The following is a 17992-nucleotide window of genomic DNA, read 5'->3' on the forward strand; positions in this document are numbered from 1 at the left end:
TGTTGGAGCATGTCACACATACAAATATAAGAAGGATAAAAAGATATAAACAATATAAGTATAAACATATACACACAGTACGTATTAATAATGATAAAATACATTTAAATAAATAGTAAAATAAGTTAAACAGTAGTAAAAAGGAACGCTACAGCAGAGTAGGTACAGTGGCATGAGGAGCCAGAGGTGGGGTGTGGAGAGAGTCAGGATGGATTCCGAGCCTTGTTTAGAAGGCTAGTGGCGGAGGGGAAAAAACTGTTTATGTGGCGTGAGGTTTTGGTCCTGATGGACCTCATCCTCCTGCCAGAGGGGAGTGACTCAAAGAGCTTGTGTCCAGGGTGGGGGGGGTCATATCACATACAGTATAGTCAAAGTTAATATGCTCACATGTTCCCTGTCTTTCTCCCTGGGCCTGTTCAAATCACTTCCAGATTGGATTTAGATCCATTTAGGACAAATTGCAGTTCACATCTGGCGTCAAATTGTGCCTCAAATGTCTTTTTTCTTTTGTTAACTGTAGGAAACTGTGACTGCTACTTCCATCTACATTAAAGGCCCTTTTACATAGGGCGAATATGGGCTGTCCCAGATGAAAGTTGACAGTCACAAAAGAAACATGGTGAAATCTTTGGACGCCAATCAAAAATGGTCCTCAGATTGTATTGTGAGTCCACAGTCTCAGACTGATTTCATGAAGTGGCGTATCTATGACACGCCAATCCGTATGCCATGCATATGCTATTTCGCGTGTTTAGCGCCTCCATTGACTTACATTACATTGCGATTGCGTGTGAATTGACGCCGTATGAAAGGCCGAAAATCTGCGTAAGGAGGTTGGTTGGGGTGGTGGATGGGTAAAACACAGGACTTTCACCCAGGAGAGCGGGGATCGTGTGTGGCGTTTCCTTTGTGTCCCTCGTGTGATGTTTCCTTTCCACATTTGTTGTTTTCCTAAACTCAACCCTGTTCTTCTTTTCCTGATCCAAACCAGTTTTTCTTTTCAACCCAACCCCCACACGCCACGATGCTTTAGAAAGACGTTGCCGACTGCAGTCAGCTGTATACAACGTAGACATACACTCGGACAGCTGAAAATGCGTACAGATAACACGCCTCTTGGCTTTAGGAAAGTGGTGTGTATGTTTATGCAAAGTCATGATGTCATGTTGTGACGATTTACAGCTTCGGTGACCAAAGCAGAGCTACTTCAAAATCTAGCAAAATCCAGAATACGCTGATGAACTAGCGTGATGCTACTGCTTTTAAAAGCAGGGGTAAAAAAACATTTTTACCCCACATTTATTTTGCAATATTGGCTTTTCATGTTTCCCTCTTTCCCCGATTCACAATCTCCTCTCTTTATTTTGTTAGGGGTTTTTTATGCATAAAAGTGTGCTATGGCCAAAGTATTAGTTTATGTTTTTGCTACATTTTTAGAACATGACAGTAGCGCATGGGGATGATGTGAGTTGTTTGCATCTATTTTTACATCAGTGCTACGATTCATTCATCCATTCAGGCATTCATCGCACAATCTGACAGATTGCAGATCAAAACTATTAGACCCATGATCTTGCACAGTATGTCATGCACTTACCTTGTAAGCTTGTTGTTTTGCACAGTCCATAGATATCTTAAGGCTGCAACTAACAGTGGTTTTCATTGTTGCTCATTCTGCCATTTGTTTTAGGCCTATATGCTCATCACAAACTGTGGCAGCATCATGTTGAAAAAATTTGCAGATACTTTTTTGAATGCTACGATGCTCTCACATGCTCATGCATTGGTTGCAATTATGCTGTTTGGTTTGTGTCACATTAATGAGAGAAGAAATTATCTCATGTTGCTAAGTGCAGCTTGCATGTTGCAAATTTGTTGTAATGGGGCTCCTGCTTAAGAAAATGATAACCACAGATATTTTGTACCTTGCCTTAGATGTGGGCCTCAAACTTTAAATTAGTTTGACATGTGAAAATCTGCTCTGCTTTATTACTGTATGGTCACATGCGTCCCTGAGCATCTGTGGAGACTTAAAAGCAAACACTGTGTAAACTGTATCTATATTTACAACACAAGCACAAACATTACAGAATCCAGGCAGAGCTCAGATGAGAAACAGGAGAAGCGACAGAGGAGGTTGAAGAGTGAGGTGAATGAGGATGTGTGTTACGTGGATGAGAAGTTAATCTCTCCTGGCGGTAGCGCTGGCCTCTCCCTGCCTTTCCTCTGTCTTCTCTCCTCCATAAAACTGTGAATTGTCTCCTGCTCTGTGAGAGGCAGGCAGTGGAACTCACATGCACACACACTAAAACACATGCGACAGGATGTAGAAAAACCAGGGCGTTTAAACAAAACACTAGCTGTTTGATTTTTGCTTAAGAGAGGAGGTGAGCAAAATTTTAAACTACATATCCCAGAAGGCTCTTTATTTGTCTTTAAACACATCATTCTTGGTAAAATCTTGAGTATGTGGTTTCACTGAGAACAAAAGACTTTCTGTACAGGTATTCCTTCCCTGTAAGATTTTGTTTGTGCATAAAATGTTCGCTGCCACATTGACCTGATGTGTAGTCTTTTGGGCTTAAGACATTGTTAATATTAAATGTATGTGACTGCATAGGCTGGGTTTCCATTCAAACTCCAGTTGATTCACATCATTAAATCTGCAGGAGTTAGTCACAAATTGCATATTTAGACATGTTTTTCAAACCTTTATTTACATATTCACCAACAACAGGGGGTTTCCTCAAATTATTAGGGTATTATACATCGTGCGAACATACAGTTTTAGCGTAATAGAGTGTGTATGTGTGTTTATTATGTGAGGTAATTCTTGCCACATTAATAATTTTTAGGGATTTTGAATCCTTGGATTCAGATGAGAGGTCTGAAACACTGTGGATGCAAAAGAGCTATGTATGGCTGGAGATGATCATTCATGCTTGCACACTCACACACTCACACACATGCATGCATGCATGCATGCACGCAGGCGCACACGCACACGCACACACACACACACACACACACACACACACACACACACACACACACACACACACAAACAAGATTAGCCACACGTTAATGTTTTATGAATGAGGCACCTGCAGAGACACATTAGTGGCATAGGTTGACACATAAAGGGGAATATTTTGATAGCATGTTGATGAATAATCTATTGATGACATTATGGTAACAGTCACGGTGAACTGCACTTCATTAGAAGAAAAGCTGAGCAATGCAAAAGGTTGCAGTCAAAATTTGAAAGATGGATTTTCCAAATTAAAATGGAACACATGAACACAACACAACTTAAAGGTTAAACGAAATCACTGTTTGTGAATGTAGTGTACTGTGCGGCCATTGTAAAGTAGCTGTCCAGGTGTAATGCATGTGTTGTAAACCAGGGGATGCACAACATTAACAGCATTATAACGACTGATATCAAAATGCTACTGACACTTGCAACAGTCTGCCATAGAAGCTGATACAATAAATCTCAAATGTCCCTCATTTTCATAACCATTCTATAAGTGGGGATGCACACATCCTCCTTGAAAGTGTGTATTCTTTTGGATATGTTATATTGTTGTTAATGGTTGTGCAATCTACAGTGCATTTTCCTACTGGTAGTTTTATGTTTTAATCCATTGACATTTTTTTTATTCTTATAATTCTGCCAACCATTTTCAAACTGAATGTCTTTTTTAGATTTTGTCCCCCTCTAGTCGGTTATTGGTTTCTTTTCATTTCAGTATGGTATGGCTCTTGAAATATGCTTGACACAGGTGATCCATCAATGTGAAAATATACTGTACTTGTGATCCTCTAGCTACATGGTACCACAGTTGCAATCATTTTGAGGTTTTGCAAAGGGCAACAGTTCCTGCTCAGAACTGCATTACCACATTATAATATAACAGAACAAAAAGATGAAGACACTACGAAGCCCTGTTCTCACCAGAATTTACTGTATATAGTGTGTATCCTTGAGGTCTAACAAACGTGTTGATACATTTCTTTCCTCATAACACATGTGCAGAGCTGATTTAGTGTATGTGAATATTTTAAAGGGGCTATATTATGAAAAGTACTTGTGCACATACATTTAGGTATTTGGAGTCCCTACCATCCCACACACTGAAATCAGACAGCACAGTCAGTTTGTTGTGGGCTGCATAGATCAGAAAACATGGGATTCACAATTCATTTAGGCTCTTTAGAAACCTATAGGTGACGTCACGGAGACCACGTCCATATTTTATACAGTTTATTGACACAACATGCAAAATCACAGTTGTATCGTTGACTATGAAAGCCAATTCTATAGTTCTTAGCTTTTTCAGCATCTGTCCTGATCTACAGTAGTTTAAAAGGCCTCAGTTAAGGAACTATCCATGGTCCTGACTGCTCCAGACATTAGACAATGTTGGACAGACAGCTGATGTTGCAGCAGCTATTAGTGGTGAGAAAGTCGTGGCTTTGCCTCCATTTGCCCATTCTCCAATCCACATAAGTGCAGAACAATCACTGACACAGATACACACACGGTTGTTGGTATGCACACACACACACACATACACACACACACACACACACACACACACACACACACACACACACACACACACACACACACACACACACACATACACACACACACACACACGTAGTCGTCCTATTAAACCACTCAGCACAAAGTGAAGTGGATAGCAGTGGAGGAAGTTATCTGTTTATAATATCACAATATTTCAAATAAGATTGAAATAATCTGAAACAGTAGCGTGGAGCCTTTTGTTTGAGGATCAGTTTAAACGACCAGTCTGCGCTGTCTTTAATAAAACTCACAAAGAAATACAGAGAGCAGATTATGCTTTATCTATGGGTTGAGAGTGAGTTGAGGTCTTTGTACAGAACATAAATGTGTCTAATATGATCTCTTCTCCAAACTTAATTCATGAACTCCAGTTTAACTTTCACATGGAGTTGCTGTTAGAAAAAGAAAACTAAAGTATTATATAGTGTGATCAAATGCAGTAATCAGTATGCTGCAAAAGTTTATAGACTATATATAAGATTATATATTAATTGATATGAATGTTATATCTTATTACATTTGATGGACACACGGTACATCTCTGCTTGTCTGGGACTTTACTGGTGCTCCCACTGAAGACAGCAGATGCCATCAGTGTTTTTCAAACCACAGTTAAGTGGAACAAAGTGTTTCCACTGTGACATCTGATTAATGACAATCCCCCTGGGAGTTGAGGGAGAGCAGCAGCAATTCTCTGCCCACAAAAAAAAAATCCCATTTAAAATCAGCAGTAGCCATTGTAGAAATAGCTGCACCAACTATTTCATCCTTCATCTATTCTCCATTAAAACTGCAGCATAGATAGATAGATACTTTATCCATCCTCTTGGGAAAATTCAGGAATTTACCAGTATGATTAAAAAAAATTATATTTCTAAATTGAGCAAATTCAAGATCCTGTCCATGTCATTTTCTGTTGGCTTTCAAGACAAATTATTTTAATGTTGCAGTTAATGCCCATGAATGTCTGTTTTATTCTTACTGTAAGTGGAACATCCACAACTCCAAAGCATTAACACTTCTTTAAATACGTTAGAAGCCTGAAAATACAACATGTACAAGATGTAAAGCCTTTACTTCTAAAAACAACTATGAGGACAGAAGTAAATTTGATTAAACAAAACTGGGTGTGCTCTGTAATGAAGAGATTCATATTTAACACAATTTGGATCAGTATGAATACGTGTCAGTAGTACATTCAAGTACAAGTACATCAAATCCAATCATTTTCAATTACTTTCTACTCAACTTCTCATCATCAGGTAATCAGAACTCAATTGGAAATACCTGGAGCAAAATAACCATTTGATTTACTGACATCTCGTTGGCCAAATCAAAGTAACTTCCTGCTCTGGTTTGGACCAGCGCAAACATATGATATTACGATAACCAGAAGCACTGCTTAAATCTAATATGTTCTAATTGTGTTATATGTGGTTCAGCACGGCCCCTTTCCCTTCAACATGGCCAGATCACAACATGGTTTTGGTTTGAAACAAATGAAGGATTTTTAAAATGACAGTTATGCTCCACCCAAAATGTATTTCTTGAGGATAAAAAAAAAAAAAAGTTTGAAGAGCAGAGGCTGTAAAAACGTAACTGTTGTAATGGATTCTCAGCAACCTTGTCAAGCTCGTGAGCAGGGGCTGGTGTTGCTTCTCTTCTGTTCGCATGGAGAACTGCTCTTCGTCAGTTCCAAACATTAGCATCTCATTGTGAGCTTTGCTTTATTTTTCTGGGTTTGCTCTCAAAAGTGACTTTATAAATAAGCTGGTACAGTACAGTAAGGCCCAGTGCTAACCTTTGACCTCTTTATACTGTAAGATGATCAAAAACACTTTACTAAAATATGTTTTTGAAGTAAAAGATGACAGGGCTAAAGCAAAAGCGTATTCACTTTTTAAAACAGCTAGCATGTTCAAAGGTAACAAAATTAGCATATCTAAACTCACAATTTAACATATTATGTCTTGTTTGTTTAATCTGTACAAAAAAGTGTAAAACAATACCTTTTTTTCAGGGAAACAGCTAGCCTCGTTGGATAGAGCCAGGCTATCAGGCTAACAGGTTGGCTGTTTCTGCCTGTTTCCACTCTTTATGCTAAGCTAAGCTAAGCTAACATCTCCTGGCTATAGCTGAATATTTAGTATGAGTGTTATAAGAGTTGTATCAATCTGCTTCATCTAACTCTTGGCAAGAAAGCGTAGATAATTAGTGCATTTCCCAAAATGATAACCACATTTAAAGCTTTAAAGTCTCGCCCTGTGGAAAAGATACCAATAATTGTTTTTCTGAACCATATTGGAAAATGCTACTCCTGATGCAGACTTTTATTGAAATTGAAACAGAGGAGTGACTTGTATGGATACACAGTAGATTCTGTGACTTTAGAAGCTCAGTGAGAGGCCACAGTGAGCAGAGCAGATTTAGGGCCAGCAGCTAAATTAGTGGGTTTGGGGATAGAATGATAATGATGGTGGTGATGGAAGGTGTGTGTGTGTGCGCGTGCGCGTGCGCGCGACACATTTTTCACTCAAACATGGAGCTGCACAGATGTCCTTAGAGTGCTGTTATTCCCCTGTTGTTTATCCTTAAAGACAAGGGCTCATTATTATATCTTTTATATATTCAAAGCAGATTTCTCTGTGTTTGTGCATATTGAAGGTTTAAATTGGCACAGGAATGTGTGTGCATCTCCCTTGGCATAGCAGTGGGTTTTCAAGATGTTATGAAGTGTTATGCAGAGCTGTGAATGTGTGATTCATTGGAAGCGGGAGGCAGTGGATAAGCAGACATCATTCCCAAGGCCCATAAAAAGAAACCTTTAAAAGGTCAGTCTTTTTTCTTTCTTTTGTAATCATAGCAGCCTTAACCGATTCCTAAACTTTCTTTGTCTCGACCTGTCCATCCCTTCTTTCCAGTTATCTTTACATCCCTGCCAACCCCCACTGCACGTACTTATGGTGTCAACTACAAGGCCATGTCCTGTGGTGTCAGCACAGAGGACAACTGCAGCTGGCACCTCATGATGTGCCATGTCTCCATAATTAGCAGTCAAAGGCAGAAGAACAAGATCATTTATGGCTGTAGCTAGGTGTGGTTCAGTACACTAGGTGCTCTGTAGTCTGCAGTGATGTGATGCAGAGACAGTGTTATACAATAAGAGCAGCGAGTGAACTCACTCACCAGTCTCTGTGTCTTCCTGTCCTTGTCTGTTCTCTATCTGTGTCTCGGTTTGATTGTGTCTTCCTCCGACAGCCTTGGCTGTCTCTCTGGCTGCAAACAAAGAGATGGATGAACCTGGCTGGCCCCTCACTTTGTCTGTTTTTTCCTCTCTTCTCCTCTTGGCTCGCGTTTATTGAGTTACCTTGATTTGCACTGATAAATTTGATCATAAACCTCTGAGCTGCACAATCTTTTCTCGTGCAGACGCTGAAATACAGTGCTTGAACTCCTCTTTTGCTCGAGTATATCATAGCAATCAGGCTCAAGAGAGCATATTGCATGTATATGTGGTGTACCACAGTGTTTACATGGTGCAGCTCATCCGTGTAGAATAAAAGCAACACAGACAGCTGTGCTTTATTGAACTATAATGCGTCATTTGCCAGTCAGATTGTGTTTTTTTACCAGTTTATGGCACATATTTAGAAGGCAATTAGATTCAATTCTCTTTTGGAGACTATAAATCAGCATGTTTTTATTTTGGGGGCTATATTTTTAGATCAATAGACACGTTGAAATCAAACCCTCCTGGACTTGAATCCACCATTTTATCCTGCTTGACACACCAGACAAATGAAAGTGGTGATGGAGTCCTGTTGCTTTTTGTTTAAAGACAAAGCTGAATAGAGAAAAAGCCTGCCTGCTATTATAAATGACTTATCCACATATTATAGTCGGGATGCTGAGAATGCCAATCAACAGTATGAGCTCAGTGCACTTGCATGAAGTGGTATTATGTGCCAGGATATGACCAGTTGAATGCTCAGAGCCGTGATAGGAGGAGAGCGTTGCCCTAGTTTCAGTCTGGCGTAATTATGTAATGCTTGAGTACCTGCAGCACCAGCGGCATGACAACTTCTCAATGTGAATCTGGGCAACGGAGAGCGCAGACAGCAACTGCACTCCGCCACCCAATCCTTTTTATGTGGTATGCAACTTAATCTCATCTTGAGCTCACTAGCTCTTTACTGACATTATGCACTCATTTGCTTATTTAGCATTCAACGGACACATTCAGCACTCTCTTATTCCATCCTTTCATCTCCTCAGTTTGTTTCTTTTTCCCGCATATTTCTCCATTAAACCTTTTTCCCCACTACCTATTCCTCTCTCCGACCATTCCTCAATCCCAGCATCCTTCCTCTAACCGTCTCTCTCCTCGTCTCTTTCTTCCTGTGCCCCCCCTCTTTTAGGCTCTCCCGCTACATTCCTAATGCCACATACCAAATGGAGGGTGACAGTATGCAGCTGTGGGTTTTTGTCCTCCAGACAGCATCTTAGAGGAAAGCTTAGCCCCCCCCCACACACAGGCGTACAGATGGATGGAGGGGTCTGCACTAACCTGAGTCTTTCATCTGTCGCTTGTATAATAGTTGTTAAGATGGAGTTGCGTGGCGTGCATACATGATGCGGTCAGACATAAAAGTCTTTGCAATGAGGAAGATGATGTATCATAATTTAACGCATTAAACTCTCTTTTGTTTCTCTTGTTTCTTCTTCAGAGAGCAAAGCTACATGCTGCCTTGCAGGAGAAAAATCATCTGAACCTTGAGCTGATCAACCACCACCTGAAGACGTCCAAGTATGACCAGGTATGGCATTCACACATGGCAGCGTACAAGCAAGGACTCACATGTAATGATGATCAATGGTAAAATCTATTGTATATTTCACTACAAATGATATAGGGGATATGTACTGTAGCACATGCACACATGTCTTATAAATGGCTGTATCATCAGTCTTATGTTGGAATCTGTAATCCATCTCTGCAGATCAATACACCTGCATCATGTTATCGTGTGTTACCTCTTCATGTTCTTTATATTGCCTCTTTACACACAGGATGTATACATGTGCTATTAATGTCATGTCTTCCATCTTATACACACACACACACACACACACACACATCATTGCTACGTTTCCTCTCTTGCTACGTTTCCTCTCCCATTATTGTGTCTTTTTTTTTTAAGATTATTTTTATTTCCACCTTTAATGGACAGGACAGCTAGGTGAGAAAGGGGAGAGAGAGGAGGAAGACATGCAGGAAATCGTCACAGGTCGGACTCGAACCCTGGACCTCTGTGTCAAGGCTATGTAAATGTGCGCCTGCTCTACCAACTGAGCCAACCCGGCCACCCATTATTGTGTCTTTACTGGCACAGTCAGCCAGAGTCTCCCACTTCACACATGCATATACATAAACAGGCACACATACCCAGACGGAGACAGTCTGTGATGGTAAGCGATTAGCTATTCTGGCGCTAATAGTGACTTTCACAGAGGGGGCAGATTTGACATGTGTCCAGGGACTCGGCTCGGAGCTTTTGCTTCACCGTGCAATCTGTGCACCGACAAGGTGGGCACAGAGATGAAACAAAGTGGGGCAAAAGTGTGTCCAGTCCCGCCAGATGATACAGTATCAATGAGTGTGACTGGCTTGTAAGGGCAATCCTGGGCAAAGACGTAGGCAGCATGTGGTGGACAGTGCATAGAGAAAGAAAAAGAAAGACAGAATATGAGAGTGAAAAAGGAAGAAAAGAGAAACATGAGTATTTGTCAGAATTCAAATATTAACAATAAACTGTGGATATCTGACAGTTTCAAAAGGAACTATATACACTCATAATCACAGTATTTATTGTAGGGCTTGGATTGGACTCAATGTTCATGTTAGTGTGTACACCCCTATTCGCCAATGGTGCGGTCACGGTGTTGTGTGAACTTTGACAGTGATTTTAATTTTTGAAGAAATACTAATCTAATTTAGATTAGAATATTTATTTAAGGGAGACACTGAAATACTAAAACATGGTTTTAGTACCAGACCACTGTTTTAATGTTTGATTTGATGTCTTGCTCTATTCTGCGCTTATATTGTGTTTTATTTTTTTTTTACTCATCTGATTTAATTACGCTGTGAAGCATCTTTTGGGTATCTAGATAAATGCTTGAAAAAGATTATTATGTTGCTTGTCCGACGTGATTTAGCTCAGATGGTATTTCTGCTCCAGTCATGAATTACACAATATAAATGAACTCCTTTCCTTTGCAACAGTCTAATTCTATGCACTTTGAGCAAGCTTAGCTATTGTATACTCATCACTTTTGCTAGTTAATGAGATGATTGGTGTTTGGCTGAGGGATGGTTGTGCTCGATCCTATGAGGCCACCTTTAGAGGAACCAGCTTAGCTCAAGGCCTCTGACTGATGCAGAAACGAAAGGCAAAACGCTCAAGTCAGCAGCTCTGTCTCATCAAGGCTAAATTGAAATGTGCTGATTAATTTCTCTTCAGACTCTGAACTCCCAATCAACCCTCCAGCAAAAAAAGAGAAAAGAACAGCCTCTATTCACAAATGCAAAAAGTAGGTCTACTGGTAGAACAAACCTCATAACAGTTGCATGCTTTTCTCACTTCTTAAACAAAAAACTGAATAATGGGTACATTTTGAAGCTCTTTAAAGTGACTAAATGTAACTTTACCACCACACCTGTTGTCGTAAAGGTCTTTTCTTTACAGTGCTGTATTGCCCACTGTATATTACCAAGTTAGTGTTACCGGGAGGTCATATAGTTGCGATGAATGTTTTGCTCAGACAGAAAATCATTCATTTACAATAAGAGAATACTTTACAGATGCATCGTTGCATTTTAAGTGTTGCATATGGTAACTTAGCCTACTTTGGATGTATCGTGATTCATGAGCTAAACCGGGTATTGTTATCACTGTCACGAGCCAAAGCATTAAGAGTTTTGTTGTAGCAACGAACGTAATAATAATTTAACGCGTTTCATGAAACCCATGGACGCTTAACACAAGCACAAGGGGACAAGGGAAAAGAAAATAGTAGGCCAACACAAACACGGATTGAAAATAAATAAAACTGGGCGCTAAATGGAAGCAAGACATAATTTATTGTAGGCTACTGATGTACAACCACATCGCGTGTTGTAAAGTTATTTTATGAATGAAATAGACATATTACATACCAGAGGGCCAATCCGGGAGGGGTTTTCAATCATTTACAATCTCATAACTGTCTCCATCTGTTGAAAGCCCGACCGAGATTGACTCGGGTTTTCCGCCAAAATCTGTGACCTGTCAGAATGTGTTACTGTAGCGCTGGTCTACCTGCCGTAAATCAGTTTGTGACTTCGCTGGAAAGATCGGACCCGGGCAAAAGCATTAGTAAAAACTATAAAAAAATAGCATTCTTTTCACTGTTAGTTTCGTTTGCTGTTACAGGTCATTTATAATCATCAGATGAAAAAATATGCAGTTTCAGTAACATTTAAAAGTTACATATGGTTACTTTAAGTTAAAAAAAAACAGGGAGGAAATTATGGTGTTTTCCTCACTTTGTTGTGTCTTTCTATTTGCCTGTCTCCACTTTTTTATGACCGTTTACATCCATGTTGTTTATAATCCTCTTAACCTCCTCTTGCTCTTTTTTATCTTTTTTCTTTTTTCTTTTTTCTTTTCTCTCCCTCCCTTGCATCTGTTCACATACTGTAGGTGCGATCAGACTATGACCAGCTGAGACAGACCCTTGCTGTAGTGAGCCAGGAGAGAGACGTGGCCCAGCAGCAGAGGAGCCAACTCCAAGGCAAAGTGGAGGACCTGGAACAGGTTCTAAAGGTGAGACGCCGCTGCATTTATGTTTGCCTTCATCCCATATACCCCAAAATACAAATATCACTTAAGTCTTCTTTTAAAAACTCCAGTTCTTCATCTTTCTCTTCATCCCTCTATTTCAGGGGTCTTCAACGTTTTTTTAAGCCAAGGACCCCTTAACTGAAAGAGAGATAGAGCAGGGACCCCTCCAAAAACCCCAACTCCAAAAACCTGTCAGTAAGAGTGTAACCTGAAGAACCTCTTGGATTACTTGATCAAAGGATTCCAATTTGCCATTTTTCATATATCCCCCAAGGAACGAGTTTCCTTTCTCTCCCGACATTTAATGATCTGCAGTTATGGATTAAATTATATAAATCAATCTAAATTTAGTTCAACGATTGATCATATAAATCTGGAATAGTTTCTAACTCGTCTCTTCTGTTCTTCGGTGGAGAAGACCACTGAGCAATGTGTCCCACACTACATGTCTTACTGCTGAGTAGGCAAAGCGAAAGAATTAGAAGACCCAAGCCTAAACCCTTTATCTTACTTTATCACCACTGACTTTATTTGTCCACTTTTTCATGACATACTGTATATCTCACTACATTTCTCCAGCATTCCCACCTGCACTCATTCATCCCTTACTTCACTGGTTCTGTTCGGCTCACACCATTCATCAGATTTTGAGAGTTTTTTCTTCTGGATACATCCCCATCTCCCATGTGTTTGTTTTCTAAGAAAACTTTAGAAGGAAAAGTGATGCAACTCATGAGGTGAAGTGTCATCTGATTCACAGAGAGGCTCTTTTTTCATTGTGTTATGTTCTGCCAATAGTAATCAGACACAGTCTCACTGCGCCGTGAGAAGCACTCTCATTACAAATCCTCGCCTCCCTGCATCTCCTATCGATTGCCTGTTTGTCAGGATATTTGAGAGAGAAATGTACCCATCTGAGGAAAACTGACCTGCTCTCTAATACAGCAAAGAAAGGTTTGTCACTTTCTCATTGTGTATTGATTATAAAGACAAAGAGACTATTTAGAGAAAATTACACAGGGCGATGTGGGTGGAGAAAGCAGAGATGGAGGAGACACAACATTTAAAAAAAAAAAATGGAAAAAGACAGACTTGATTTAAAAAACAAAAAAGCGTTATTCAGTCAAAACGAATGAGATGCAGCACTGTCAATCTTGGTTTTAATCTGGTAACAAAAGCCTTATTGACGTATATATTCTATGGGGGAATGAATTACCACTCGAGTCAGCATGAGCACATCTTATTCTGGGCCTTTCTATCATACAAAAGGTGTGAAGGGAAAGACAAATGCATAGTGGCTCTTAGATGATAAAATTGTCCCTGAAGAGAACAATCCGTATAATTAAGCAGTGCTAGTAGCGGCTTGTGTAGCCTCGAGCTGCTAGCCACAAGCAGAGATGAGGAGTGAGCTACAGAGGTCTGGTAAGATCACTTTTTTCCTATTCCACAGCCCCAGATTGCTTTCATTTCACAAAGCTGTAGTCTTCACTGAGGTTGCCTTAAACGACATCACTTAAGACAATTGATCAGACTTTGTGCAGCTCCTTCTGGAGCAACAAAAGGCTTAATACAATGTATGTTTCACATACACAGCAGTACTCCCCAAGGCCTGTAGATATACTTTAATTTATAAAATGGGTGGAGTTCCCCTTTAAGTCTGATTCAAGTCCAAATTCTCAGGTTTCAGGTCAATATCTTTGTCTTTGTTGTGTTACACCCTAATGGCATTTTGTCAACACATTGTGCATCTCCTCTTGCATTGAGCCTTCAGTAGTCTAAGGGCTGGAGCTGCAGGCTTGTGTAAGACAGGTTGTTGGTTTAAAACCAATGTCTGTTTTTATTTTAACATGACATCACAGGGGGTCTGCTGAAAATGTAGGTGAGTGCATCAAGCCCTCCCTGAATATCCAAGAGTTAAAAAAAAAAAAGTCTTAGTTTTCACTAAGACTCCAGTGACAGCCGCTCAGCCAGCCCAGTCCTCTGCAGCTTAGAACTTCTCCCTGATTATGCAAAGCAGTGGCTGCCTGCTCAGGATACCTCCAAGCCACTCCGGGAGGTAAAGAGGCTTTTCTTTTCTTTTTTTCTAGGGAGAGAGAACACAGAGAGAGAAAACTGATGGATCTTTAAAAGCTGTCTTTTCTTCTTAAGCCCACAGAAATATCTTATGGCCTTAACTCTGTTAAGGCCATAGCTGCAGCTGGTCGTGACTCCACGGATAGATGCTGTATAGTCATGACTCGGCTAATTTGGGAAAGGATAGATTTAGGATCAGTGTGGGTGACCATGCGTAACAGCTTTGTCTGAGTCAGTTTGGAGTGTACACTGGGTTGCATCTGATAGACATACATTACAAACGATATGAAAAACTCACACTGAATGACACTCTTTACTTTACTTCCACAGTGAGCTTAATGCTTGAGTACTTTAGATTTTAAAATCTGACTTTAAAGGAATAGTTTGACATTTTGGGAAAAAAAGGTTTATTTGCTTTCTTGCCGAAAGGGGATACTGTCAAAAATCATCTCGAAATAACATCATTCAACGTGTCCACATCCCCTCCCTCTCTCCGTTACTCCCACAGCGTATGCACCAGGCTGTAGAGCTGAAGCAGCAGCTGCAGATAGAGCATGAGCGAGCCTTGGTGGCCCTTCACACCAAGCAGAAGGAGATCAATCAACTGCAAAAGGTATGGCCATATGGACAAAGGCAAAAACAGAAAATTGGTCATTGAAAGCCTTTTTGTTTTTATACTTTTGACGTAACCCTCCTTTGTCATTGATTTTGTGATAAGAGCAGTGATGAACCGAAGCTCCTCGTTCAGTAATTGATGTGTCAGTAGCCAGTTTGTGCTGAATCTCCGTCATTGAATCACTGCTACTGTATCAGAAAATATGAAGACCTCCGAAAGCTGTCGTTAAATTTTTGTTAGAGATGCAGTTCCAGCACCTTTCATATTGTTTGATAGTGTGATGAAGAGCTCTCTGCTAAAAATGTTGCCTTTCTAGTTGTTGATAAATTTATACACTGCAAATATCACAAGGGACACATGGAAAGTATTTTTTGATACTTTTGAGGCTGTTCAAATGTCTAAGATGTTAAATTATCCGCATTACTGATGACTTAGTCTGGCCCAAATTTGTTGCTCTCAAATAATGCAAGTACATTTCAATTTAGGAGTTTGTGAATTCTGACCTCATAGTGTCACCCTGATGTTCAACATCTGAACCAACTTTTATAATTGTTAAATGAAGACACAAATATATCCAAGCAGAGGCTAAGTGATTTGTTGTACAATTACACAAAGAGGTTTTTACTGTTGAAAACTGTGCTTTTAGTTTTGCTACCAGCCTCTACTTGGACACTAACAAACTCCAAAATAAATCTCTTACTGCTCATCAGAGCCGTGCCATCAGGAGTAGGCATCTCTTCTAGTACCAGTTCTGTGATCAACCAGGGAGCCTCTGCCAGGGATCTGGGTGGACAGTATGTCAGCTGTGTGCTGTCTATTGTACCTCATGGACTGTGATCACAGTGTCAGCTGCCACTGTGTGTTTCTGTGTATTCTCTGCAAGCTCGTGTTCAAGCTGACCAAGAGCATGAGGAAGCAGTACACCTGTTAGAAGTCCAGTAACATCAACCAACACAGATCTACCTCAGTGTTACCTTTCTTAAATATAGCTTAGCTCTGTTTTAAGCTGATAAAATAAAACTAACTAACTTTCTGTTATTTTACAACAATAATAAAGGAAGATATACCACTCGAAATTTTCAGTCAATTTGTAACAACGTGTCCTTGATTTCAGATAGAGCTAGGCAAAAGCTGGCTTCGCATTTCTAGCCAGCAACTGTCAATTTTGCTGTCTTTGACAAATGACAACTTTTGCTGGCAGATTTCTTTCACTCCATGTAGATGACATATCAATTAAAAAACAGCATTTATCTAGAAAGCTACTTAGTCCCAAATATTATACTCCCAAATAGTATAGTAAGTATGAAATGGAAAAATGTAAGATTAAACTGTTATTTTATCAAATATAACCCTGTTTGGAAGCTTAGCTTACCTACTTACATTAGAGTAATGGCTTTTAGGATGAGGATTAACCAATGTGTGTATGTCAGGTAGCAAGTTTGGCTGGGTTTGCTAGAGGGTATACTACCCCATATCCAGTAACATTAGCCTAAACTCTGAGAGCATCCAGGACCAGTTTCAGCACAGTCGGGACATAAACAGTGGAGGAGCTAGTTGTGAATAAGGCTTTTGTTTTTTATCGCTAAGCTAAGATTTGCTGTTCAGGGGAGGGATTTACTGAGTGGTCAATTATGTAAAGTCACTAAACTCCATGTGCTAATAAGAATGATAAAGGTATGAACAGATGCAACAACAACATATTAAAGAGATGTCAATCAAGCACAGACTGCACACGTCCACACAGCCCAAATAAGTGAGTCGACAATGAATGTATAGTGCAGGGGTGTCAAACATGCGGCCCGTGGGCTAGAACCGGCCCGCCAAAAGGTCCAATTGGGCCCAGTGGATGACTTTGCAAATTGTGAAAATTGCAGGGAAGTAATTCATTCCAATTCAAAATTTACCACTTTAATCTCAGAGAATATCCAAGTTTTTCCGTAAATTTATGACTTTAATCTTAGAAATTCTGAGTTTTTTCTCGGAATATTACCCCTCTCTCCCAGGTCCGTAACATCATTTTTTTTCCTACACTAGCCTTAGAACGCTGTCGTTGTAGATGCAACTTGCGTTTGCCAACATCAAGCTGACAAGAAACTCTGTGGCAGATAAAGTTTCGGATTTTTCTGGAGTGGTTTACTGGTCTGGCCCACTTGAGATCAAATTAGGGCTCTGTGGTCCATGAACTAAAATGAGTTTGACACCCCTAGTATAGTGGCTTTTATGTTAAGCAAGATGAGGCAAACCAGGCCTAGGTTTAACCTGAACGTGTGCAGAACCTGAAGAGTTCCACAAGCAATTTGATTGGTTTTGAATGTGAATGAGACACATACTGTAGGGACATTGTCAGGGTGCTAGCTGATGCCCTCCACCCTGCAAAGGGCGGTGTGGCATACATTATGGCTTGAAATTTTGAATTTCACAGACGGTACACTGGCCTCTTCCTGCCCAGAGGTAGTTGAGAACAAACACTGTAAAACTGTTTAGGTTTTTCAATACTCCACACCACTTTGTGACTCATACATCAGAGAATTAAAACAAACAGTAGCTCATCTTCTGTGTGTACAGATATATTTCCTACCTCTTTCCTTTGTCTCCCTGTAGGTTCTCTGTACTGTTCTTGTGTAAAATATTACTCCAAACTTTCACAATAGTTGCAGACTTCCATTAATCCTGCAAACCAGGCTGACCTTGAATACTACATTTCCCTATTATCAAATCACTGACCCGCCGTGTTTCATCACAGTCTTTAAGATGCTTGTCACTGGCTCATCTACTCTAAATGAATTTCTCATTTCACTCCAAATCCTTTTGTCACGACAA

The 17992-nt window shown here is 40.1% G+C and overlaps 1 protein-coding gene across 11 annotated transcripts in view; it reads left to right on the forward strand.

Annotated features, from left to right (window-relative positions):
- Window positions 1-17992, forward strand: part of si:ch73-287m6.1 (RIMS-binding protein 2) — a 76086-nt gene that overhangs the window by 30810 nt on the left and 27284 nt on the right. For 9 of the 11 annotated variants that reach the window (XM_031277871.2, XM_031277878.2, XM_035998446.1 and 6 more), the window contains 3 exons: window positions 9325-9414; window positions 12343-12465; window positions 15065-15169. In XM_031277871.2, the coding sequence (XP_031133731.1) occupies window positions 9325-9414; window positions 12343-12465; window positions 15065-15169 (318 nt within the window). Of the gene's footprint in view, window positions 1-7335; window positions 7429-8726; window positions 8751-9324; window positions 9415-12342; window positions 12466-15064; window positions 15170-17992 lie in introns of those variants that run through there. The other 2 variants (XM_035998612.1, XM_035998665.1) reach the window with 2 other exon arrangements.

This window comes from Sander lucioperca, chromosome 1 (assembly GCF_008315115.2).
Source record: "Sander lucioperca isolate FBNREF2018 chromosome 1, SLUC_FBN_1.2, whole genome shotgun sequence".
In the NCBI taxonomy this organism is placed as follows: Eukaryota; Metazoa; Chordata; class Actinopteri; order Perciformes; family Percidae; genus Sander; species Sander lucioperca.